Source organism: Phyllostomus discolor, chromosome 8, assembly GCF_004126475.2.
Source record: "Phyllostomus discolor isolate MPI-MPIP mPhyDis1 chromosome 8, mPhyDis1.pri.v3, whole genome shotgun sequence".
NCBI classification, from domain to species: Eukaryota; Metazoa; Chordata; class Mammalia; order Chiroptera; family Phyllostomidae; genus Phyllostomus; species Phyllostomus discolor.
This window is the reverse complement of record NC_040910.2, coordinates 25,286,454-25,312,532: the sequence shown is the minus strand read 5'-3', so window position 1 is coordinate 25,312,532 and position 26,079 is coordinate 25,286,454. Positions and strand designations below refer to the sequence as shown.

The window sequence follows — 26,079 nt, the reverse complement described above, 5'->3', positions numbered from 1 at the left end:
TGTTTTTTCCCTGCTAAACTAACTGTGTATTATCACTGTGCCTGTTTTACAGTGGCGGAAATTTTTTCCTCAAACAGCCCCAATAACATCATGTTTGTGGGTCCTTCATATAATGGGAGTTAATCATGGAGACATTTTATCACGAGGTGTGAATACTGGGTGTCGAATAAGCACTCTGTCTTGATGGTGAAATTAGCTGTGGTTACTTGTGGATGCTCAGTATTATTTTTTTAGCGGGGGGTAAAATTAGTTGTTTATATTGATAGAAGAAAGCAAATAAGAAAGACTGTAGAAGTTCAATAAAAATGTGAGAGAGGCCTTAAATTTTTCAGCTTTTTTGAGGCAAAAGTGACATATAAAATTGCAAGATATTAAGAGTGTGCCCTGTGGTGATTTGTTACACATCTGCATTGTAAAAGGATCCACCTCTGAGTTAATTCACACACCTGTCACCTCACATATTTACCATCTTTTCTGTTGTTGTTTAGAACATTTAATTCCACTCTCGACAACTTCAGATACACAGTAAGGCGCTGTCAGCTGCAGGCACTATGCTGTCACTCAGAGCCTCAGACCTCGGTCACCTTGGAACCGAGAATCGGTGCCTTTCACCAGCCTCTCCCTTCTCACCCGACACCCCAGCCTCTGGCCACGACTCTTCCTCTCTCTGTTTCCACGAGTGTGGCTTTCTTCCTTTCGTAAATTCCACATAGAAGGGATACCGTACCTGCTGCCTCTGGCTCACTTCACGTAGCACCATGCCCTCGGGCTCATCATGTTGTTTTAAGTGACGAGATGCCCTCCTTTTGGAGGCTGGGCAACATTCCAGTGCATCAGCACCGCACGTGTCCGAGGCCCATTCAGCTGTCTCTGAGACACTTAGGTTGTTTGCACACATGGGCTGTTGCGGATATTGCCGTGTAAGTCCCTGTTTTTTGCATTCTATATTGCGGAACATAATTTTGTCTTAAATGCAGAAATAAAAGATTGATTAACAGTGATGTTCGTACTCCTTAAAATCCACAGGTTAACTAAATCCAGTGGCGTTAAGTCAATTGAAGAAAATTTGCTGTTAAAAAGTAATATATTTAAATAATTTGGTGACATAAAAATAAGAGTTATCTCCTTGAGTGCATTGGAAAAAATGTATTCACTGACTCAACACATTTTAATTGGGGTCATCCGAGAGGCTAGATGCTGTGTAGTTTTAGAAGGTGCCCAGGCGGGTGTACTGAAAGGTCAAAGAGGACCTGAAAAACAAGCAGACGTCATAACAATGGAGATCACGTCAAGTATCCAGAGGAGTGTGCAGCAATAGCACACAGATGAGATGACCTGAAGTGGAGCAGTGGGCTCTGAATGTGGCCAGTTGCTTTTACCAATAGTGTCATTAATATTATGTTGGTTTGTATCAAGGTGTATAGTCACTTATAAATTACAAACTATGTTCTAGGGGATATGTTTTGTGTTTCTAAATTGCTGCTAATGAGATGTGCTTAATTTTTAGCTTTCTGAAAAGGTGATTGTTGAAAGGTTATATCATAGATTAAACAAACACCAGGACAGTTGTAAGGTTTCATAAAGTGTGCCTTCAGTTTTAACTTTACTACTTAGATGAGTATAACACGATCACTATCAGTAATTTTTTCTTTCTCCAGGGGGAGGGGAAAGGAGAGTGGGAGAGAATTTGAATGAATACCAAAAAATGAGGATTCATCTGAATGACTGAGAGGGAGGAGTATAAATACCTGTTTGGGATGTGAGGGCCCTACTGTGACATATACATAATCTTGCTCATCATGGAGTCTGATTTTGTGTGTGGGTTGGGGGAGGGAGCAGTTTAAAAACTGTCTTTGACTTCTTTGCTTTTGGTAATTATTAGATATAAAGTATCTACATGCGGGATTGTTTTGGAAAGGAGAGATAAGAGCTGTAGAACTTCCAGCACAGTGCGTGGTCTGCAGTAGGTGGTGGTTATTGTTCTCGTGAATAAATTACCCTTCATGTAACATGCAATACAGTACAGTGATTTAAATCATATCTTGAAACAATAGGTGTGAAACCAGTATCTTTGTTTGATGATTTATGTTACTAAGCTGTTGAGACATATCTTTACAAAAATAATAGAGCCCCAAATCAAAATAGCAAACTGAATGCCAGACCATAAAAATAAAGGCATCCATTGTATTTTGTGACTCGGTCCAGTTTTCTTTTCTTTTCTTTTTTTTTTTTTTTGTTCATCTTCAGGAAAACAAAGCTCCAAGTCATTGAAATATTCCAAAAACACACTTATGGTACAAAAGCAAAACATCCTCCTCTGAAAATCTCTAGTATTATATACTCCTACTAGAAAACTTGAATATTGGAATATATTCTACAAACTTAAAAAATAGAAATCTAACACAAAGAGCCTTTTATGTTTCTTAAAGGGAGTTTTTTTTTTCCTGGGGGGAGCGGAGAGTGGGAAACACTCTGTGGAGTGGGTTTGCTTCGTATGACAGCAGTGGCATGAAGCCAGCTGTGAGTAATTACATCTGATATTTGATTTCCAGCTGTTTTGTTCAGCTGGCTCTCAAGGTGTTTGGATATTAATTAAATGCTGACTTATTATAAAAATCTCATGTAAAGTAAGGCTGCCTCAAATAGAACATTTAGAATGGGCCGCATGGTATACAGAGTTTCATTCTTTCTGGTGCAACTGTTATCCTGAAGTCAGCACAAATGTGGTCCCTCTCTGAGAGCATATGGTCTTTATTGAGTATTGCCTTTATTGACTTGTTCCCACAGATACTTCACATACATATTAAAGAATACCAGCAATAAAAATGAACATATAATCAGTTCCTTATGAATGATGCCCTAATAAATGTCCAGGCGATCAGAGAGAGGGGAGGCCTGGGGAGGGGGGTGTGGACGGGCTTCCCCGAGGATGCAAGCTGAGCGGCCCGCGGGGACGGATGCGTGCAAGGCAGGAGGCAGCATGCGGGGAGGCAGAGCAGCCTTGCTAGTGCAGACCGGAGCAGGGAGATGTGGGAGTGGGCCGGGCTGGGGCTGTGGGGGGGCAGGCCGCAGCCCGCCCTGGGTGCTTGCGAGACCCCCAAAGGTTTTTCACTAGCTGAGAGGACAGCCCACAAACTGTTTGGGATTCCTTATTTTGCTGGTATTATGCATCATACCAGAGAAGAAAGCCCTGAAAGTGTTCATGCTATTGAAAATGGAATGATAAAATAGGACAGGAGACTGAATGGGATTTTTAAAAAGTGGACTAAATGTATGAAAAAAAGAGAGAAGAGTGGCTATCAGCAGGACCGACCTACAAGTTGGAGATGACTCCTAGGGTTTTCACTAGGGTGCTGGTGCCAGTGGTAGAAGAAAAGTCTTTTGGGGGGGTGGAATTTAGAGTGAATTTTAGTTACCATTCTAAGTGATGCTTCTAGCAGCCTCAAATGGAAACTCATCAGCTGGTGATTGCACTAGTTTGTAAGAAAAGGCACATGTAACAATAGGCGGAGAATAGATGTGATTTCTAAGTGAAAGGATCCTTATGAAGAAGGGTGAGGCTCAAGGTCAGACTTGGGCTGCTCCCGGGCACGCACCCTGCTGAGTGAGTGCTGGGCGGAGACTGAGGACCAGGGAGGGAGTGGTCTGCACTAGCCTCCTTTCTTCACACTCCTGCTCCCCTTCCCTTGGGTGCTTCATCTTCTCATTGCTTATTACTGTCAGACAGTTTCTGTACTTATTAATCCCACTAGAGGTGATATCTACTGGACTTTAATATCTGCAAGGGCAGGGATTTTTTTTTTTTTTTTTTTTTTTTTTTTGGTCTGTTTTGTATACTAGTGCATCAGGGCAAAGATCAGATTCCAAAAAGTTATACAATAACTGGATAGCTGAGAAAATGGACAAAAGGGGTGAACCTATCATTCCAGAATCTTGGCCAAGAAATACAGCTGTTGCTATAGAGGTTTTAGGAAGGGGTCAAGTAAAGATTTTCCAAGGCAGAAAACTTGTTCATTTCTAAGAAGAGAATTGAAAAGGGTACAGAGAACACAATGTTCATAGTTTAAACATCTGGGTGTGTGTTATTAGTTCATGCATAAGTCTGTACGCTCAAATGACTGATCAGAAAAGGCATGTGAAAAGGTGATGAAGAAGAAGTTGTTCTCGGTCTGTCTTTTTTTCTCTGTTCTTTAATTGGTAAAACTTTAATTTTTTTGCCTGGCTGGCGTAGCTCAGTGGATGGAGTGCGGGCTGGGAACCAAAGTGTCTCAGGTTCGATTCCCAGCCAGGGTACATGCTTGGGTTGCAGGCCATAACCTCCAGCAACTGCACATTGATGTTTCTCTCTCTCTCTATCTCCCTCCCTTCCCTCTCTAAAAATAAATAAAAGTAAAATCTTAAAAAAAATTTAATTTTTGCTTAGGGTACTAATACTAAAGGCAGCATCAGTTTCTGTTTTGGGGGGGAGGTTGTAAAGAGGAGTTTACTGGTCTGTGTTTGCACTGAATCTTCTCCCCACAGGTTAGTTAGTTTCCTTGGGCCTTATCTGCATGTGCTTGCTGGAGTCCTCACTGACCCGGCGAAGCAGGGGTTTGCAAAGGCTGCGTGTGGATCGCGTCTGTGGCATCTGGTTTTCTCTCTCATGAGTGAAACGATGCCTGGGTTCCGGAAGAACAGGAGGCATCACAGGGCGCACTTACCTGCCGTATATTCGAGGATTAAAGGACACACAGACACAAGTAGTGTAGAGTAGCAGCTTTGGTTCCATAATTATCTGTCCTTTCATTTTGATTTACTAATGTTTTTCTACTAAGATGAGGATCAGCTGTAATGAAATGAAGTTTAACTTAAGTCAGGGCTTATATATCTAGCTAAGTATTATCCTTCAAATTTGTCATGTTTCCAAATAAACATGCTGTTGGATCAAAACATTTTATAGCTTGTATCCCAGTGTAAGTTACCAGAATTGCTTAGTGAATAATACCACAAAGAAGTTACCTCCTTACCCCCTGTAATTGCACATTATTTTTTGAGCCTAATTGGGCTTGAATAACCAACTCATTCACTAGTCTTAGTTCTGGGTGAGTGTTGGATGTTTCCAAAAGCCAGATCTCCCAGAATGACTACTAGTGACAATATTCAAAAGAATGTGCTTACAGATATTCTTAAAGGACACGGCTTATGCATACATTTAACAGGAATAACATCACTGTCCATAGCGGTGAATGACCGGTGAAGAGAGAGGAAGAGATTGTTTCCTCTGCCTTCCCTTTCGCTTCCTTTTCCCCGAGTTCGTCCCAGAGTTCACCTGTGGCTTTGACAGCAGACTCGGTGCAGGCAGTGCACGGCCAGATCCCACATGTATTCGAGTATAGCCGAGTCCGGTTTCAGCCCCCGAGGCAAGCGAGTTTATTTGTACTTTTTGTCAGAAGCCATTTCCGTATATTTTATTATTGAGCTCTAATAAGTTTAAGTAACTCGATAAAAATACACTTTGGAAATGACACTATTTTCCTAAGAGGACTTGGTGTTAAATATAGGATCTAATTACATTTCCTTGTGGGTAGTAGATATTGAATAATGGTTTGCCAAAGGGAAGAAAGGTAAGAGATGTTTATGATTTCTGGTGTAACTAATTTGCTTATTCTGGAGTTTGAAAGGAGAAGAATAGACGTGGTATGATTTAGAAGTTCTGATACTGGCTGGCAGCAGTGGTGGAGTGGCAGAAGGCACTTGTGTTGTTGAACTTGGGAGGAGGAAGCCTTGTCTTCTGATACCCGTGACCTTGAATTTCTATCCTGCAGTATAGCTATTAGGGAGGATGTTGTATCTGCTCTAACAGACTGAGTTTCTTTGAGGGACAGAATGGTGGTGTACCAATGTCGTGTCTCCAAGATGACATCCTAGCACAGAGCAACTGTTGGTGTGTCGGACTTTCCTGTGACGGGTGGGGGGAGGGAAGGGGTGACCACCCAACAGTTTGGACCCTCCCTATCCCCGATCTGTGTTGAAATTCGGGACTCAGTAGGCGTCTTCATTTGTATTAAAAATATGAGGCATGGCCCTGGCTAGCATAGCTCAGGGGATTGAGCTCGGGCTGCGAACCAAAGTGTCGCAGGTTTGATTCCCAGTCAGGGCACATGCCTGGGTTGGAGGCCATGGCCGCCCCCCCCCCCCCCCCCCCCCCGCAACCGCACATTGATGTCTGTCTGTCTGTCTGTCTCCCTCCCTCCCTCCCTCCCCTCTCTAAAAATAAATAAAATCTTTAAAAAATTTTCTAAAAAAAAATGAGGCGTGTTTAAGATTCTCTGTTACTTCCCAAATCTTGCCGTTCTTTATTCCTTAAGCTATCCATTATTACAGCATTGTATTTTACTTTAAAGCCAGAAGTTATCTCAGTAAGAAAACACAACTGAAACACTAAAATGCGATTCTAAGTATGTTGCCAGGAAATCTCAGCCGCCTGACACATTCTGGCCAGAGGATTGCTGAGGTCCCCTCCACCCCACAGCGCCCTTTGGTAATAATAATGGTAGCTAGGGCTTTAGAAAGTGCCTGCCGTGAACCAGGCCACCTTTCTAAGCACTTGGCCCATCTGGACTTAGAACTGTTCTTATCTCCATTTTACGGTTGAACAAACAGCTGCGGGGGGAGGCTGAGTGACTTGTCCAGGACGCAGATCTTGTAAATGGCAGAGCTGGGATTTGAACTCAGGCAGTGTGGTTCAGTTGACTTGTGCTCTAAGCCCAGTGCCCTGAAAAGCAAGTAATGCACAGGGGAGTTGCCTGGCAGGGCTTGAGCTGATTATAGGCCTGGCCCAAAACATCTTGCCACATTTTCTGCAAAATTTACATTCTTTGCCAAGACCCAGAATTCCTCCAGAAGTTTCCAATGTCAGAGATTTCTTTAATTAAAATTTATTGATGAATCTCTTTTGGAAAGCATTAAAAATACCTAGAAGTTTTGAGAACAGAGCCGGAAGTAAGAGGTGAATAATTTTGGAAACTTGCAGACATCTCTGCCCCCTCCCATCCCTGCGTTAATGGAGTGCCTGAGTGGGTGCCCCAGTTTTTTGGATTTCATCAAAATAGACCACTGACCTCCCTGGCCACCACTCAAAAATTAGGATACAAGTGTAATATGGACAGTTTAAAAATTTTTTTTCTATTAATGGTATGAGACAAAACAAGGAACTACTATCATCTGGTGTCAGTGTAACTCCAAAGAATGATGTAAAAGGAGACCACAGGCAAACTGGTTTCCATTCCTAAATTAAGGATGCATTGGGCTGGTCGGGAATCTCACCACTTGTCTTTGTTTTTCGTTTTGCCGTGTCATTGGTGGACATTTTCCTGTGGACTGATGTGTGGAAACCCTTCACTTTAGGTTTCTTTGAAATTTGTCCTTTACCAGGAAAAGGAAGTTTCACAACCTTCTTTCCTTCTTCCTATAAAGCTCCTCCAGTTTTAGGTTGCAGTCACGGATACACAAACCCATCGGCCCTTTCTAAAGCCTGGCTCTGAAGTGACACGTATTTTAAGTGATAAATACGTATTTTAGGGAAACTGGTGTGGGAACCCTCTTCCCACTGGTCCTGCCCATCTCCCTGAACGGTCGTGATGGCTTCTAGACAGCAGCTGACTTCACAGGATGCTCACTGTCCCCACACAAGGGCTCTTTGCATTCTGGATTTCTGGAGAATCTCGGTAATGCTGAGGGCTTCAGGGGCTGTGTGTGTGTGTGTGTGTGTGTGTGTGTGTCAAAGTGCTGCTGTTACAAAGGGCAAGGTATTTATGAATGCCATGGCCTGCAGCACATGAATCTCATGCACACATGCACTCATGTAAGCTGCCCTGCATGCACCATGCATCCTGTGCAATTCCGGGAGGCAGATATAGTTATAGTGGGTAAGTAAAGGGGTTCTGTTTTAGCTTCAAAGGATTGAAAGGTGGACTGGTTCAGTGACTGTGACCTGCTGTTCCTTCCAGCGGAGCATCGATTAGAGTGTGTGTGTGTGTGTGTGTGTGTGTGTGTATCCCCTAATTCTTCTCTACAGTCTGATAACACACTTTTTCTATCACTGCCCACCTTCCCCCCAAGTATTTATCTGTTTGTACAGTTCAACCTCCTTTCTTGTCTTCCACCTCATCTTTTATGGACAGATCTGAATGAGATAAATTTTGAACAGTTTCTTTAGCATTTAGTCCATTTCTGACAAACAGAGTTGGAAGGCTTTAATTACTCGTGGTAGAATATTTTCATTTGCTTCATCCTCTAGAGAAATAGAAAAGTTTGAGAATAATACCCTTGGTGGTGGAGTCTTTGGTAAAACATTCAAGATGGGGAAAACAGATGTCCTATTATTTTTGTCTTGGATCCTAGAAAAATGACAACAATGAAGTGTTCTCTATTTAAAACCTGCTTCTTCTATTCAGAATCACTTCCTTTTTACCGAGAGGCAAGAACGAGCCCGTGTCCCCAGTCACCTGCTCTGCTTTGCCCCTGTCGGGTTAGGACGGTGACCTCCACCTCGGAGGACTGTGGGCATTTGTGCAGTGAATGGCTCAACACGAGAACTGTTAAGGGAGCCTCTGGAACTGGGTCGGTGTCTGAAAGCTGAGGCATCCCGAGAGTGATCTGTGTAGACTCTGGGGGCCCCTTGCTGTAGAGACTGAGTGCGGGGGAGTGTATGGCAGGGCCCTGCACCCATCCCTACTCAGCAGGACCTGCACCCGGTTTACCCAGAGCCACACTGGCTGTGGGAAATGAGCTGAACACCAAGCCAAAGGGAGGGAGTATGTTTGGCTGCTTTTTTATATTGAAATGAAAGAAAGTTCAAGAATCATTTCATTAGGGCAGTGTGTGTGTGTATGTATGTTTTTAGTCAAATGTTTAAATGTTAACTTAAAATGTACTCACTGCCCGCCTGCTAGTTTATCATTAGAGAGGAAAAACAAGGCTAGCATTAAATTTACTGCAAATAATTTTGTAGTGAGTTAATCTTTACACATGAAACTAAAATTTGAGTACGGATTTTCTAATCCAAGAGATTATAATAAATTTGTGACTTTATAATGAAGACATTTTGTTCTTGCTTCCTAAGAGATGTGAATTGTGGGAAGCTGTCTGTAGGCTCCGTGATAATGCATTGTTCTGAAGGGGAAATCCTTACCCTGACTCTCAAAAACAGGAATTGTGGACTGATTTAGACACTTGATATTTTTCTTATTTGTGCCCAGGGCCAGTTTTTAGTTACAACTGAAGTGCTGACTTTTCGGAGACATTTTAGTCTTCGCAAGTGAAGTTGATCTGCTTAGGTGGTGGTTTCCCCCAGGACAGGGGCCTGAGCACCGGACGGAAGACAAATTCTAAGTTGCTGAAGATAACACTGCTCTGGAATTGTTAAGAACCAACTGCCTTGTAAGGTCTTCCCCGCCGCCCTCATTGAACTCCTGGGTTTTCTTCTGTAAGAGAGAAACTCTTTGAGAGTGAGGATTACATGCAGCACCTCCCCTCTCCTTTAGAGTTTACCCAGTCCTTTCTGCCTTCTTCAGCTCACCTTCCCTGAACCGGGATTGCCTCAGGCTCCCCGCCCCCCAACTTGAAGTGGAGGAAGCAGGGGCCAAGGGTTTAACTCTGATGTCCACTTGGTAATTTTTGTGGTTAATTTAAGGGGTAATTACTTTATAATTTACTTTTGCACAAGCTCAACACTCCCTTTTTAAAAAAGGTAGAAAGAATGCCTTTTTTTTTTTTTTTTTAGTGGAAGACTCCCAAGGAGGTCTTAGACAACCGGAATAGCTGGAACCTGTGCCTTTTCCTTCTGGAATTTCGTATCTCTGTCTCGTAACGCTTGTGTGCCCAAGGCCGAAGAGGCACATCCCGGCTGTGTTATAAATGACAAGTAACACAGTCACCAGGTTTTCCTGGGTTTGGCACGTGAATTTGAAGGAAGTCACAGCTCTGGGACTTTTCCCCCTTTTGGTGTAAATTAGTAAGCTCAGGAACTGCTGTCATATGATTTAGGACAGAAATGACATATTTGAGGATATTGGTGAAAATCATGACACTCCCCCGTGGGTTTGTTTTTACCCGACCCTTTCCTGCAGTGTGTGATGGTGCAGCTCTCCGGGGCCTGAGGGACTGGGCGGGCACAGACACCTCAGCAGGGTAGGGGTTTGACGTTTTTCTGTGCTCGGGTGTTTTCCCAAGAGGTGTGGGGTATGGAGGCTGGTTTAAAATAAGGTTTGTCCTTGCTAGGGACGATGGAAATGAAATGATTTTGATGGAGGTGCTGATAGACTTGTCTGCCCTCTCGTGTCCCCTTTCATTAGGGCGTGAGGGGAAAGGACTCATCCTATTCTCTGAGATGATGGAAAAGAACACTTTTGAAGACCCAAATCTCTTAAGTGTGTTTAATGGAAACGCACCTGTGAGAGCCAGGGACTCCAATTTGCTAGGGCTGAAAAAGGACTATTGGTCTGGTCTGCCCCCTCGTGGCCGTTTATAAAATTGTCTCACTCTCTGCAGGTATGAGTTTCTTTGCACAGCATTGAACACCAAGACTGAAAGCAGATTTCCTCCCTTCCTTTTTTTTCACTGTTATTTTCAGGAGGTTTCACTTGTGCATACCACCGGCCTGCAGAAATGCTGCCCTTCTCTCTTTTGGCATCCAGTGCATTCCCTGTCTGTTGCTAGATGCAGAGATGAGAACCAAGGATAAAAGAAAACAGAGTAACTTTGTTCAGACTGTTTATTCCCTGGCGGAGGATAGAAAATGTAAACCCCTGAAAGTAAAGGGACCACATGGAGCACAGGGAAGGGGCAAAGGGTGGACAGGAGGTAAGAACTTCATGGCCCAGAAAGGAAGCCATCTCTGCCAGTGGAGACTTGGAGGAGGGCCTTTCTTCGCCTGGAGAGAGTGTTTTGAAGGACTTTGTGTTAGGCTGGACCCAAAGATTGCTGGCCATTTGTCAGAAAGGGATGCAAGGGAGTGTTGGTGCTTGGGCTTTATTCAGAAGCCCGCTTGGGGAGCCTGGCAAGCAGGTGGTTTGACATGATGTGCTTGAGGCAGTGCTGATGGGTGGGTGCCCCGGAGGCCATAGGCCCCCTCTGCCCACCAAACTGCATATAAAAAATCTGGATTGATAAAGCAGACAATTTAGGGGCTCTTTATTGTTTTATATAAGTAATTCATTCCAGTATTTGTTGGATAGAGATATTCACATATGAAGATCTCTCTGTAGAAATTCTCATGTATGTAAATGTCAGGAATATTTTAAGTTTATATTCTTGGTATTACTGTGCCCTGGTATTCAGATTTCACAGATAATGAGATCAGCTACCATTTTTCGAGGGTCTGTATGAGACACATGTTGTTGTGAAACTCGGTATCACTTTGGCCACAGGGCCCAGCCCAGCACACTGTTTGCAGTGATTTGCGAACACGGCCTCTGGAACGAAACCAGGCCCACACATCTCAGTAAGTGCTGGGCATGAGGACGTCAGCTGTGCTCCGTTTGACACCAGAGCTCATCTTCTTCCCATTATCCTTCTTAGCGTAGTTGTTTTGCGTGTTGTAGTGTGGAAGAATTAGGATGTCCCCAACAAAACTTACAAGTGCAACTGCCGTGGCAACAGACATAACATGCAGGCTTCCCGCCTTCCTGCCTCCTCCCCCATTGGCTGGAGACGGGAGTTTGGGCCTTGGCTGTTCTAGCCTTTAACCTCCTTTTCAATGATGTTCAAGACATAACTCTCTTAATTTTTTGCTAGTGACCCTTGGCCAAGACAGATGAATTCGTATTACTGTTATTTTGTCTCTGCAAGAGAGGGAAGTTGGCGTCAGTATAGTTCCTGCTCCTGAGATCGCTGTTACCTAAGATAATTCTTTCTCTTCCCCCTCATGTTTAAACCCAAACGTACCTACCACTTAGGTCTCCTCCACACAGCTGCTAATTGTAGCCCAGTCTTGGCCTTGCTTTCTTTGATGATTGCAATACAATCTTTTTAAAGAAATCTTTTTTTGTTAAGTTATCGTGTAACCTGAATGTTATACCTTTCGATCACCATACTTTGGATTATAGTTTAAATACATAACTTCACATATAAAACAAAACTCATTTCAAAGGACAAAGATAGCTGTATTTTTTCTCACAGGCCGGTACGTTGTTTACAGAGACCACAGAGGAAGGGAGGAGGGGGCTCAGCATCTCCGGTGGTGGGGAGGGAGGAACGCATCTCCTCTCTCTGCTCTCCAGTGGTCCTGCCAGCACATGCAGTACGTTGCTAGCGGAACCCCGGTGCTGGTGAACAAGCAAAATTAAAAGCTGGTTTTAAGTGAGGTCTAAGTTTGGTTTGAGGCCTACTGCATGCTGAATGAATGAGTCTCCGAGGAGACATTAGCCAGAGAGCCCTGGGCGCCGAGAACTTTCGCTCTGACTTCTTTCCTGTTTGTTACACTTGTGCGGAGTTGACAGACTCTGGGCTAGAGGTTTAACTAGATTGTGAACAATCCCTCTCCCAGATAGCACAGGGGATGCTTTTGGACTTTCACACGTAGTTTACATGTGGGACCCCCAAAAAGTCTTTGCCATGGAAGACTGCATTTTCACTGGCCTGTCAGGATCTTCGTCTGCTGGGCTCCATTGTCTCTGATAACTTGAATCTGCTTTCAAATAGCATCTGTTTTTGAAAAAAGGATGTCCTTCCTAGGGTAGCAGGAAAGGCTTATTGTTCTAAAAAAACACTACTTCCTGATGAGAGCAGTGTGTTCCTGTTTGTATTCAAGGCTAGAGAATTATTTGGGGAAAAATAGCTCACCTTTTTTAGGGTTATTTAAAATAGTCATAGGCACGTGAATTTTACTTGTGTTGGGAGGTGCAGTTGGGGAAGTCAGGCTCTCGGGTTGGGAATCCTAGTTTCTGGACAGAAGTGGACACTGGACGCTTCGGGCGATTTAGCTCTCCGCTGGTTTTTCTTTTCCTACGGCCAAGGTCGTTGGGACGCAACTTCACTCTGCGAATATCTCTTGTTTGTATAGAGAAAAAAAATTGGGATCCAAGAAAATAACTCCCCGAAGGCCATGCATTTCTCTGTTTATCTTGAAAGAAAACTCTTTTTCTGTTTTACCTAGTTTTCACCGAAGTGGACAGATTTCAGGTTGATTTGAAGAGCGAGACTTTCTCAGCACCTCACCCTTCTGCCTCTTTGTTTCCTTGCTGCACGAAGGCAGTTCCACGCCAACTCAGAGGTGGCTGTAATAAAGGCCACCTGTTAAGGGGAAAGGAAGGTGGAGACATCAGAGTGAAAGGGGAAGAGGGGCAGTTAAGGGCGACTCCTAGGGGCAGGGCAGGGTGGTGCTAGTTCCTGGGCAGAGTGGGGCGCTTTGCATGGGTACTTGGCCAATCTGTTTCATCTCTCTGGGTTGTGCTGTCTGAGATCTCATGCCACTCAGAGGTTTGTTTGGACTAGAGACACTCAAACGCTGATGGACAGTTCCTCTGTGCCGGGTTCACGGGCCCCCACCCATTACTCACACCTGCATTTGTGCTCAGACCACCTTACTTTACTTTCAGACCAGGACGTGGTGCCCCCAAATGAGGTTTGTGGTGCTGTGAGGCTGCTGGACACCTGGGGAGAGGGCAGGAAAACTGATAAGAAAATTGAAAATGCCATATTTGCCTATTTCAAAAGTTGCCCAACCTGCCTTGCCCCTAGGGAAGGAGAAGAAATCATGTCTCCTTTCTTGCCTTGCATTGCTATTTGCCTCATTTGCAGTCCCCAGTCCTTGGCCCACCGAGGGTTTGGCTTGCCGGGGCTTGAGCACAGGCTCCTCCTGCCTTCAGTTTGCATTTCACTGTTCACCTCCAGCCACAGTTCTGTCTGTCCTGGGAGTCTGAAAGCACAGGCTTCCTGGCGCCCCGTCCACAGCTTCACTGCTTTGCCCTTTCCCCAGTCTGTGAAGGTCACGTGCCCGTTGTGCACAGTGAGACATTACATTTACTACTTGTTCTGTGCTGCGTAGACATCAGTTTCTTACCGTAAGTGATGTCACGTTTGGATTAGACAGAACCTGTCTGTAAAGTCGTCTGCTTCAGGCTGGATGATACTGCCCTCCGTATAACTGATTCACGTAGAGTAATGTTGTCTGCTTGCCTAGGTCATAAGCTCTTTGTGACGTAGGCCATTTAAAACAGTTTTCTTTTAAGGTGACTTACTCTAAGCGTAAACAGTGGACATAATTGTCGAATTCATTAAAGAAGCTTGTAGTCCAGTTAAATATCCAAGATACTCACACGAAACAGTGGCACAGGGTTGCTGGTTGTGTATTTGCTTGGGTGGCCGTATTCAAACTTACGCTCTGCCCCCCCTTGCCATCCCTGCCACAACATGGTTATTTGAGGTGGGAACGTTTATTTTTTGCGGTTGCGTACATATAGATGGAAAAAACTACTTTTTAAATTTGGTCATGCAGTACTGGCAAAATGCTGTCTCTTTCCTCCTCACTCAGCCTTACAGTGCCGGCTTCCTGACGTGCTGTCGGTGACTTGTAGGTGACAACACGCCCTTATTCTCCACGTGCTAATGAACTAATAAGCAATCTTGCTTAATTTGCAAGTTATGACTATATATATTATTTGAAGATAAAGATGTAACGGTGGTAGTTACTGTTCACAGATATATGCTGTATAATTATGCAAATTATACAAAGTTAGGTTGGCACAGGTAGTACTGACACATGTCACCACCCGGCATGACCTTGTGCGAGTGTGAAACCCCATGATGTTAGAGCACAAGTAAGCAAAGTGCCATCTGATCAAGGGACATGCTTTTTTACTTTGATTTTCCTCGCTTTGTTTGAAAAAGAAACAGACCTTTCAAGGTCTGTTGTCTCTTCAGGATTAATGCCGTTCTTTTTTTTTTTTTTTAATTACTCTTCTCCATTAGTTCCATGTTTTAGTCTTTTTTTTTTTAAGATTTTATTTATTTATTTTTTAGAGAGAAGGAAGTGAGGGAGAGAGAGAGAGAGAGAGAGAGAGAGAGAGAGAGAAACATCAATGTGCGGTTGCTGGGGGTCATGGCCTGCAACCCAGGCATGTACCCTAACTGGGAATCGAACCTGTGACATTTTGGTTTGCAGCCTGTGCTCAATCCACTGAGCTATGCCAGCCAGGGCCCCAATGCCGTTCTTTAGCTCCTTCTGTTTCTGAGCTCCAAGTTCTTGTTCCCTCATGTTCTTCTGGACTTCTCCTTTCTCTAGTCTTTAAAATTTATACTTGTTTCTACTAATTTCCCAAATGTACTTTTTTCGTCGTGTAAATTTGTTTGCCTGATGAGTATTAAATGAATGTGAATAGACTTGTCTGTTTGCTTAGATAAAAGAATTGTCAGCCTCAGGCAGGGTACCGTGGATGATGGGTGCTTAAGGGAAAAAAAATGTACGACTTTAATATTTGATTTGGAATATAACCTCTTCAGAAATGGGAGTCTTTCTGTACTATTTAATAACTGCAAGTAAGTCACATACTTATAATAAATAAAATAGAATGTGAACGTCAGAGTTATGTAGAAGAACATTTTATTATAAGCATTAAAGAAAATTCCTCATTGACTAAGATATCTTTATTGGCTCTCCCTAGATGCAAATAGAATATTGTGATTGGCATCTGATTGCTTCTAAAGAACATGAACTTTGTTAATTAGATAGTGGGAAAGGTTTTATTTTATTTTTTTATTTTGTACTGAATTTATAGGGTCTAGTTTGAAATTTCAGTCTTTAAATAGCTATTAAAAGACTCGTGGGAAATAACAGTACAGATGAATAAAAATAATTTATTTGAAAGTTGACCACCTGAGGGGGAAACTCATAATCTTTAATATTAACACATTTTAAATTGGGAAAAATTTAGAATTATAAATGAGGTATTTTCTCCCATAGCACATTCTAATATTGTTTTAAAAATATTTTTTATTACAAGAAATATTTTTATTACAAAAAATATTTTAGGTCAAAATCCTTCATAATACCCTCTTTTAAAAGTTTCAAAATCTTGCTGGCTGGTGTGGCTCAGTTGGTCAGAGCATCATCCCATGATGTAAGGATTATGTGTTCGATTCCCAGTTAGGGCGCATACCTAGGTTGCGGGTTCAGTCTCAGGTCGGGGTCCAGGTGCGTCGTGAGGTAACTAGATGATGCTTCTCTCTCTCCCTTTCTCTCCAGAAGCAATGACATAATGTCCTTGGGTGAGGATTAAAAAAGAAGGTTTAGAATTTTTTAATTATTCTATGAATCATTGTCCCTATCTATCCCCAAAATATATGAACGATAATGGCACATGGAGTTTGAATTGTCTTGAAAGATATTCCTGAGGCTACAGACGTTTTTCTTAATTAAAAGAGAGGATTAAGTTTGACCCTGTGGAGGTTGTGACTGATCTGAGAGATGCAAACTCTTTTCTTAAATATTGTTGCATGTATCAGGGGCATAGGTTCAAGGGTATGACTAGCTTAAACGTTATGGCTTAACATTAGTCACGTACAGACCCGATATATGTAACGATGTTTAAGGGAAGAGTTTGTGTCTCTCTTAAGCAAAGTATTGCAAACCTTGTACACTGAAAGGTACAAAACTTTGTTGAAAGAAATTAAAGACCTGAGTATTGGAGAAATATCCCATGCCATAGATTGGGAGACTTGTTAATCTGACAGTACTACTGTGTTTGATCTATAGATTCAGTGCAATCCTTATTAAAACCCTGCTAGCCTTTTTTCAGAGATTGACAGGCTGATTCCAAAATTCATATGGAAATTCAAGACATTCAAAAGAGCCAAAACAATCTTGAAAAACTAAATATTCACTCATATTCCTCAATCAAAAACTGGATAATCCTAGATATTTATTGGAGCCTTAAAATTCCTTACTGGCTTGTCATATAAATGTATAAATAGGATTTTGAATTTTTACCTGTTCTGAACTTTCAATAACTGAATCTTTATTTTGTATATTGTAATATGATCTAGAAAAACAAACCATGTCTTTTTTTTTTTAGAGAAAACATTTAAACTTAAATATTTAAGCGTATAAGAGATATCATGGTACAAATAGGAAAATTAAATTCAGGCTAATTTTTAAGTATAGTCATGAAATAACATACATTAATTTTATATTGTCTAAGAAAATTATTTGATTTAATCACAATATTAGCAAATACACATTAAGGTAAAATTTTGCTCTTGGCATTTGAATGTAAAATTCAGAAATAAGTGATAAAGAACAGTTTATGAGGGATTTCTTTTCATAAGTTTTTGCCAACTTATTTTATATTTTCATAGCTTTTGTCTATATCCCAGAGGCAGTTGTATGGATAGCATGTTGGCAATTTAGCTTTTCTCTTAATAATACTTATTTTTAATGCCTAAGAAAACTTCTATTTAAAAAAAACACCTGTCTTTGACTTGGTCTGCAAATTGTAAATATAGTGACTTAGTTCAGAAGCTTCTTCTCCTGACAAGTCTGATGATTTCAATCCTTTTTTTTTCCCCCAAACAGGATCTGGAAATAGTGTATTCCTATTTACACGGCATGGAGGCCTTGTCAAACCTGAGAGAGCATCAACTTCGGTGAGTCGTTCTAAGATGAATTATCATAAGATGCCAGAATTCTCTACAATCGTTTGTTATAGTTAAGAAGTAGGATCAAAGATAACTTACTTACGAAAACCCTGCCTCATGGAACCCCTATATTGGTTTTCTAGATTCTATAAAATTGAATTCGGTTTTATGCAGGTAATGTTTTTACATTTAAACCACAGTGATAGCCTCTCTCCCCCATCCTTCTTCCTGCTCCCCATCACCTAAAGTGATAAACACCACTTGGTGAACCCACCAAAGGGAGCGTTGCCATCCTGGCAAAGAAAACCGTACGTCTCAGCACTCAGATGCATAAGAAACCAGAATATTTCAATTGTTCAGACTGATCAGGTCCATTATTTTATTGTGTGATTTAGGTCTTTGTGGTATTTATTGCATCACATTGTCAGGCCCCTGTCTGGGAAACGGAGCTTGCACCGCAGCTGTTTCTCTGTGGTTCACTTCCTACCCCTTCTGGTGCATCACTTGCATGGTCTAGCGGCAACCTTCCTGATGGCTCTCTGACTTCATACTGAACGACTAAAACCGTGCAGTCCGGTGGGGCTTTTTTGGTTTTCACCTTAACTGGAACAGAAAATAAAAGACCCTGGGAAGATGGGTAACATATAAGGAAATAAGACGTGGTGGGAAGGTTTTGTTTCCTCCAACCGTAACTAGTTGTGAAACCAGCAGTTTTTAATTATGAAAGGATAACTTTTTTCTATATATTTCCCCTTTACTCTTTGAACACTAATTAATTTGTGAGCATGTCAGTTTCATATTTAGTTGTTAATTGAAAAAAGTGTCAAGAGGATTGAGAACTTCTAAAATTAAGTTTTTAATGAAAATCATTTAAATTAAAGTAGATTGGGGAAGTTAAGTGTTTAAAAATTTAGTCAAGTTTTATTAGAAAGGGCAAAACCACTGGGAATTTATAAGATGGCTGAAATTAAAGCAAGAATGATTTTAAAGTGTATAAATTTCATCTCATTTTGTTTTTTTTATATCAACTATTTGAAGAAAAAAATTAGCACCAACTGTTTATTTAATCAAAGGCAGTTAATCTTCATATGTAAGTAAATTAACTATGCAAATATAAATCTTTGTTCTTGGTACATATAAAGACACATGGATAATATTTAGATGTAATGACTATATAATTTATATACAGCATATACGGTTATAAAATTAGACAATAGGAATTCTATGAAATAGTAAAAGAAAAACCTTAATACTTATGAAAATGTTTAAAATTATAAAAGCAGAGATAATAACATAGTGAAGTTCCATCCACCTCTTAACCAGCTTTACAGCTATCACTTTTCTGCCTTTCAAAGGTAAATTTTGATTAGCAATAACTGACTAACTAAAGGGTCTAGTTTAGTCTATCTGTACCTTAGAGAGGTTCTGGAGTTCTGCTTGCTGGCGTGAATTTACGGGGAGGAGCCTCTACGATGTTTATGTCATTCTGCCTGTGTTACAAAGTGGTTTGCTTCTCCTGTTTATGGAAGACCTCAGCTGGAACTATCTTAGGTTCATTTTCAGAGCAAGAGCAGACTACCCAGATGAACAGCCACCACAAAAGAGGCACAGATAAACTTGATGATTTGGATAATTTGCTTTATAATAATGACCACGTCTGAGAAAAACACATCATGTGTAGATACACTTTCTTTGAATTTTTAAAATAAAATTTTACCTCTAGGGTTAAAGAGAGAACAGTTTAGACTTCTACACAATACAGTTTCCAATTTAGGGGGAAAAAGCAGCTTTGAACCAAGGCTCTCAGCCTGTTTATTCGGTAATAAGCAGTAGAACATCAGTCTTCAACCGTGAGGGGGAGGGGCTGGTATTTGAAAGTGTCTGCTGTGTGTGTTCCTGTGGCCCATTCACATGTAAACGGCGCGGTAATTCTGAGCCGTTGATTGACTGTGTTACTCACTGTATAGCCCTACACTGTGAAACGTGAAGGTTTTCAAATCTTTACTTTAAAATCGATATATTTTTCAACGCAGCTCAGTTTTGTTAATCTTTACTTCCTTAATCCATGCGGATCAGAAGCAACATGTTGGCCCAAGGGGAAGGGGATGCTAGAATTAGGAGTTGAGGCCAGAATTGGTGGAAAGCTCAGAGTGCCTGGGGCCGGTCAGAGTTGGACACAGGAGCCTGCTGGGCTGCATGTAGCTGTCCTTCAGCGTTACGGATGAGTGTACGTTGTACGGGCATTTCAGATGTCACACCACAACTTCATTGTGTTGCTGTATTCTTTAGGGATTCAGGAAAGATCAATATGCTTTTGATAAAACATTTCCTAACCGTGTTTTAGGATTAAAAAACTTTTGGCGCTTTTTTCATTCATTAGAACATTGTCATATAGATTTTTTTTTTTTGATGGCACTGGTTGCATTTATTGATCTGGTCAACATTCTTTGATTGTGTGCTGACTGTGTGCTAGCCACTGATGCAGGCCGTGGTGGTACAGCATCGAAGTGGACCGGACAGCTGCCACTGTGGGGGTTAGGCCCCTGTGTTGGGCCTGGTGAGAGCGGGTGCTGGGCAGGTGAGCAAAGGTCTTGCAGTGTAGGTGGGTGTCAGGTGCTCTGTCGTGGGAACAGGTGTGGTGTATGAGGAGGCAGGTGCTGTGCTGAGTACGAGAGACTAAGTAACGACAGTACAGTGAGCACGGGGGCCTGGCGTTCGTTCGAGGGTAAGGAGTTCGCGCTTCCTTCTAAAGGCAGTGGAGATTAAGATGGGAGATAGGAGGAGATCTGAGTTAACTAACATTTGCAAAGATTTGTCTGGAAGTTGCATGGAGACTGGACCGTAGGTGAGCAAAAGTAGATGCGTGAGTCTTCATTTGTGGTCCTGGTGAGCGAGAGTAACCAGCGGGGTAATCGTGGCTCACACTAGGTTTTCCCAGGGGAGATGGTGAACTTGGTCAGTTTGGGAGGATATATTTTGGTAACACATGCTGCCCAGACGATGGGGTGTGAAGAAAAGAGAAGAGTCAAGGATGAGGACTCCAGGTGTTCAGACTAAAATACTGTGTAGTGACTGTGAGAAAGCAGATTTTAGGGGAAGAAGTTCAAAGTATGTTTCGGACATTTGGAGCATGAAATGGTGGCCATTACCCCGTCACTGGCTGCAGAAGCAGGCGTTTAGATGAGTGGATGCCACAGTGCGAGGTTGGGTCTGGGCCATTGCTGCGGAAGTCATCGGTTTACGGATTAAATGTGACATCGCAGACTGGGTGAGGTGATTCGGGGCAGAGGCGGAGAGGGCTGAAGGGCCGCTGCAGGTGATGGGGAACCTTTAGAGGTCAGGTAGAGGGACGGAATGGGCGGGGGGAGAATCCAAAGGAGACAGAAAAGGCACCTAATAAACTGTATCAGAAAAACCTGGAGACTGGGGACAGAAGCCTAGACAAGAACATGCTATTAGGAGAAAGGAGTCATCAGCTGATGTGGAGAAGTAGAATTAAGGTAAGGACAGAAAGGATTTAGGTAGCGCAGTAGCTCGCTAACTTTTTAGAGCCTTTGCTTTGGGAGTCGGGAACCAAATGGTGTGGGAGTGGGAAGAGGGTGAGAAGGTGGGGATGGTGTGTAGACAACTCGGGAAGGGGAATTGCTGTCATGGGAAAAGCACAATGTGGGTGAGAGCTGGAGTGGGATGTGGATCGAGAGAGGTGTCCCCTCCCATACACCACAGGCGGTACTCAGGTGTGTTTCTGTGTTACGGACAGTGATTCAGGAGAGAGGGAGACACGGACGGCGGTGCAGGAGGAGGAGGTGAGCTGGCAGGGAGGCAGGGTCTCGCGCAGGAGAGGGAACGAGATGCAGTGGAGGTTGGGCAAGGACCCTTCTTTCATTCCAGCAGCCAACAAGGCAGAGGCACTGCTGTCTGTCATCCTTGTCTATAAAGAATTCATGTGACTCAGTCTATGAAGGGAAACTGTGTGTCTGACTGATGTGCTTTCAGCATTAGATGCTGCCTCCTGGAGCTGCCACCTTCAGCCTGGATGTCTGGAGCGAGGCATCAAGAGGGCAGGAGGGACGTGCAGAGTGGGGTGGGGGCAGCGGAAAGAACAAGGGAAAGAGAGGACCCAAGGGGGTTGTGTTCAAGGGGAAAATCACGTTGTATTTATTGTGTTTAGCAAACAGGAGAAAGAAAAATGGGTCGGGGCGATCCCAGTGTCTCCTAGACTGGAGACCAGTAGCCCCATTGGCCAAACCGGAGGTGCTGTGAAAGACTCACTTTTACAGCCAAGCCACCTTCTTCTTTGTGCTGTTTCCTTCGCAAGAAGATGTGACATAATCGTCCTACTCTCCTTTGCATTTCTATATTTTTGGGAAATTTTATTTGGACTTAATGGGATGCTTTTTGAAGATGCTGTTCTTGAAGTACTTTTGAATATTTAAAAATGTATTCATGTTTTCCGTAACTTACACAATTTTTTCCTCAGGGATGAATCAGCTGAAATAACAATTCTTCAAAAGATGTAAAGCCTCTATTTAATCATTAGTCATTAAAATATTGAGTTAATAAAAGCTGACTTTTGTCTGAGATTCCATACTATTAAGAAACATTAATGTTGAGCTCTGAATGACATTATCACTGTTTAATTGGTAGGTTTTCTTTTCTAAAGTTCCTTCTCATTTTCTGTTTACCTTGAAGAATAGTCCAAATGTCATTTACAAAGTATAAAAAACACATACAGTTTTGTTCCCTATAAAATAAATTAGTGAAGTTAACATCTAACAAAACGTTTTTTCATAGCATCAGATTTTATTATGTTAACAGAAGCACCAAAGCTATTCATCTTGAGGCCAGTAAATGATTGTGACAAGACTATAAGTATTCTTAACTTAGTAGACTAGGTGGTTCATTTATGTTTTTAAACTGTGAGTGTATTTTCTCATGACAAGTGTTTAACTCATGCCTTTTTCTTCGACAGGTTAATGTGTGAAACCGTGAGATACGAAAGACACGAAGCCAATGAAGTTCTATACTAGTAGGTGTTTCCTTTCTCTTTGTGCACAATGTGTGACACAGTGGCTAAGTACTGTCCTCAAAGTGTCAGAGAAGCATTAGTGACAGCGCACTGTGTCGGTGTCACCTCACTTCTGCACTAACCGATCTCACGTGGTTTAGAAATTCAAAGCACTTCAGCTATTTCCTGACACAAAGGGAACGTTCACGGTTCTTCGCTGGTGATAACTTCACGTCTGTAGCCGTAATGTCTTTCACGTGTGATTCAGTTGTATTGTTTCACATGGGGTATTTCCACATTTTTATCCTTATGAAATAAATAGTATAAGGTCTTTTTAACAGAGTAAAATATGCATTCCCACAACCATACCAGATAAGATGCAGATGTAGCATAAATATCCTGCTTTAGCTTATAGTCTTTGAGAAACAGAAAAATAAGCTGGTCACATCTGTTCAGGCATAGTTCCTTCTTTCAGTAGTATTGATAGTACTTCACAAGATGTGGGATATGTTTCTTGAAAAAACAGTAACTGATTTTTTTAAGGAGTGTGACCCACGTAGAGTGGGTAAATGTTGTACTAGGATGTGCAGACTGTGACTTCCCAGGCCTGTTACTTTGTTAATCATGTTTGCCATGGCTGACTGTTGCTTTGACTTTAATTCCTGTTTTCCAGAGCAGTTTATTAAATAATTACTCTCCATGTATATTGTAGGGAGTATTTATTGAAATGAGTAAAACACAGCTGCTGCCCCGAAGGAAGCCCTACTCTCTCGAGGGTGGTAGAATGAAGGGGAATCAATGCTGACAAAACCCAGCTGAAGTCCCTGAGAGCGTAGGCCTGGGCGAGGGGCTGCAGAACTGCGGACGGTTTGGGGAGGGGGTGGCTCCAGGGAGATGGGGAGCATCTCAGAGAAGCGGCCCTTGGAGCCAGGTCGCAAAAGCGTGCCCTGGTGTAGAGAGACAGCTTTCCTGGTGGAAGGAGCCGTGTCCACAGGGCACAGAGAGGAGAAGGGCCCCGGCCTGGAGCCTGGAGCTGGAACGTTGTGGCGGGGTCAGCAGGGCTGGCACGCGGTTTGTGGGTCAGGGTGACGCGTCGAGAAGAGGCAGGCCAGTCCCCCTCGCTTGTGAACGTGTAGTTTTAAAGAAGTGGTCTCGATTCTTTAGGCAGCCGGAAGTGGGTTTTTTCCCCTCTTAAACAACATGGTATTGTGGCAAATTCCAAAAGTCCCCCGAATTAGAGAGAGTAGCATAACGGGCCCCCACGCACGCACCGGCCAGCAAGGCCAGTCGGTGGCCAATGATGTTCCATCTTTTCTGCCCCCCGTCTCACCTCCAGATGGGTTATTTTGGAGGAAATCCAGACATATCAATTCATTTATAATTATTTTGATATGTGTCTTTACTTTTTTTTTTAAGATTTTATTTATTTATTTTTAGAGAGGGAAGGGAGGGAGACAGAGAGAGGGAGAGAGAGAAACATCAATGTGTGGTTGCTGGGGGCCATAGCCTGCAACCCAGGCATGTACCCTGGCTGGGAATTGAACCTGCGACACTTTGGTTCGCAGCCCATGCTCAATCTACTGAGCTACGCCAGCCAGGGCTCGTGTCTTTACTTTTAAAGACTTAAGCTAACCACAATGTCATCAAACTTTAAAAAATAACTCTTTGTATCATGAAAATGTTCCCATTTCCTTGTCTCAGAATATTTTTTTGGAAAATTCTTATGAGAATTCATTTGAGCTAAATTGACAGCATGCTGGGGGAGCAAGATCTCAAATGCTCCCCCCCCCCCCCCCCCCACTTTTTGTGGTTTATTTATTTGAATCAGATCTGAATAAAGTCCATCCGTTGTGGTATCTTTCCGAAGTCTTTTTCAGTCCGTAGTTTGGTGGCCAGTTTTCAAGCAGCAAAATGACGTGACCAGATGCCTTCCAGCCGCCCCCCTCCCTCTGGGAAAGGCCTGTGCCCGTGGGTGCAGACACCAAGGGTGGGTGAGACGGAGTGGGTGGGCAGGGAGCTCAGCAGGGAGACAGTTGCCTGGTCTGAGGTCACACGAGCTGGGGCTGAGGCTGAGCCCGAAGGAATGGGGAAACCAGGGGTGGGTTTTACAAAGAGGTACAGGTGGGCATGATCTAGGACTATTCATAGGTTGTAACTTAGGAAACTTAATCATCTAGGGGCTTTTTAGCAGGAAATTGTAAATATCCATCTAGGGCTTGAAAGAACATATACCAAATACAGAGGAAGAGTAAATAACCAAAACGTAATTGGTAAAGAGAAGATGAATACCAAGGCCAGATGCTTTGTTCTTGTTCTTGACGAAGTGAAGCTGCACCTCACTTAGAACATTTGCTGTCAGTGGCGCAGGTGCACAGGTGTGAGGGCTGGAACTCCTTGGCGAGTGTCACTGGTATTTATTGAAGCCGTCTGGGGAGAGTAAGCGATAGCTCTGTTGTTTTGTCCTTCCCCTCCGAAACCTGGTTTTGTAGCATCGACGGGGAGGTGACAGCAAACACTTCACGAGCCCCCCACGCCCTACGTACTCTAAGTGCTTCCTGCGCAGTCATCTGCCTGCTGCTCGTAGCCGTCTCGTGAGGCAGATACTGTCACCCCAGTTCTGTGCATGAGGGAGCTGAAGCTTTCGGAGGATGGGGTGCTTGTCCAAAGTCTCACTGCTCCACAGGGGACCTGGATTTGAGCCCAAACATTACGATTCTGCAACCTTAACGGTTACCCCGCTCACCAGCATTTCCTGGCCTCTTGCACGACGCTGTAAAAAATGGCACGATGAACAATGGTGGCTGGGCCTTGAGAGTATTATGCTAAGTGAAATAGGTGAGAGAGAAAGTTAAAAACCATGATCTCACTCATGTGGGACATGAAACTGAAGGCAACAAATAAATACACAAAGAAAAGGAAAAACTCATTGACACAGACAAGTATGGTGGTTTCCACAGGGAAGGTGGGGGAGGTGGTAAAGGGTAAAGGGGGCCAAATATAAGATGATGATTTGACAGAAGATGATTTGACTTTGGGTGGTGGGTGCACAATGCCACATATAGATCATGTGTCATAGAATTGTGTACTCGAAACCTGTATGATCTTATTAACCTATGCCACCCCAATACAGTTAATTAAGAAAAAAATGATAATGCTTATATACATGTCAGGATAAGTGTGTCCTCTTTCCCAAATGCTGGCTCCCCAGTGGGGGCTGGTGGCAACTGAAACCCACCAGCAGCTGTGCCTGCACTGTCCTGACTTCCTAACAGTTTTTACTTATGATTTCTTTACACTGAAGACGTATTTCAGTGTCCCTTAAATACGTGTGCCCACAGTTTAGACAGTGAGTGTGAGCTGTGTGGGAATGCAGTTTCAGCCGCGTTTCAGGTGATCCTGAATTGAAGGTACTTGGGCTAGAGTTTGTAGCAGGAGTTGATTGTAGCAGCTGGTCATTT

The 26,079-nt window shown here is 42.9% G+C and overlaps 1 protein-coding gene across 8 annotated transcripts in view; it reads left to right on the top strand.

Moving 5' to 3' along the window:
* The window catches only part of RAPGEF2 (Rap guanine nucleotide exchange factor 2), a 220,039-nt gene that overhangs the window by 51,479 nt on the left and 142,481 nt on the right, over window positions 1–26,079 (top strand). For all 8 annotated transcript variants that reach the window (XM_036031950.1, XM_028521540.2, XM_036031948.1 and 5 more), the window contains 2 exons: window positions 17,552–17,622; window positions 22,586–22,642. In XM_036031950.1, coding sequence (XP_035887843.1) covers window positions 17,552–17,622; window positions 22,586–22,642 — 128 coding nt within the window. Of the gene's footprint in view, window positions 1–17,551; window positions 17,623–22,585; window positions 22,643–26,079 lie in introns of those variants that run through there.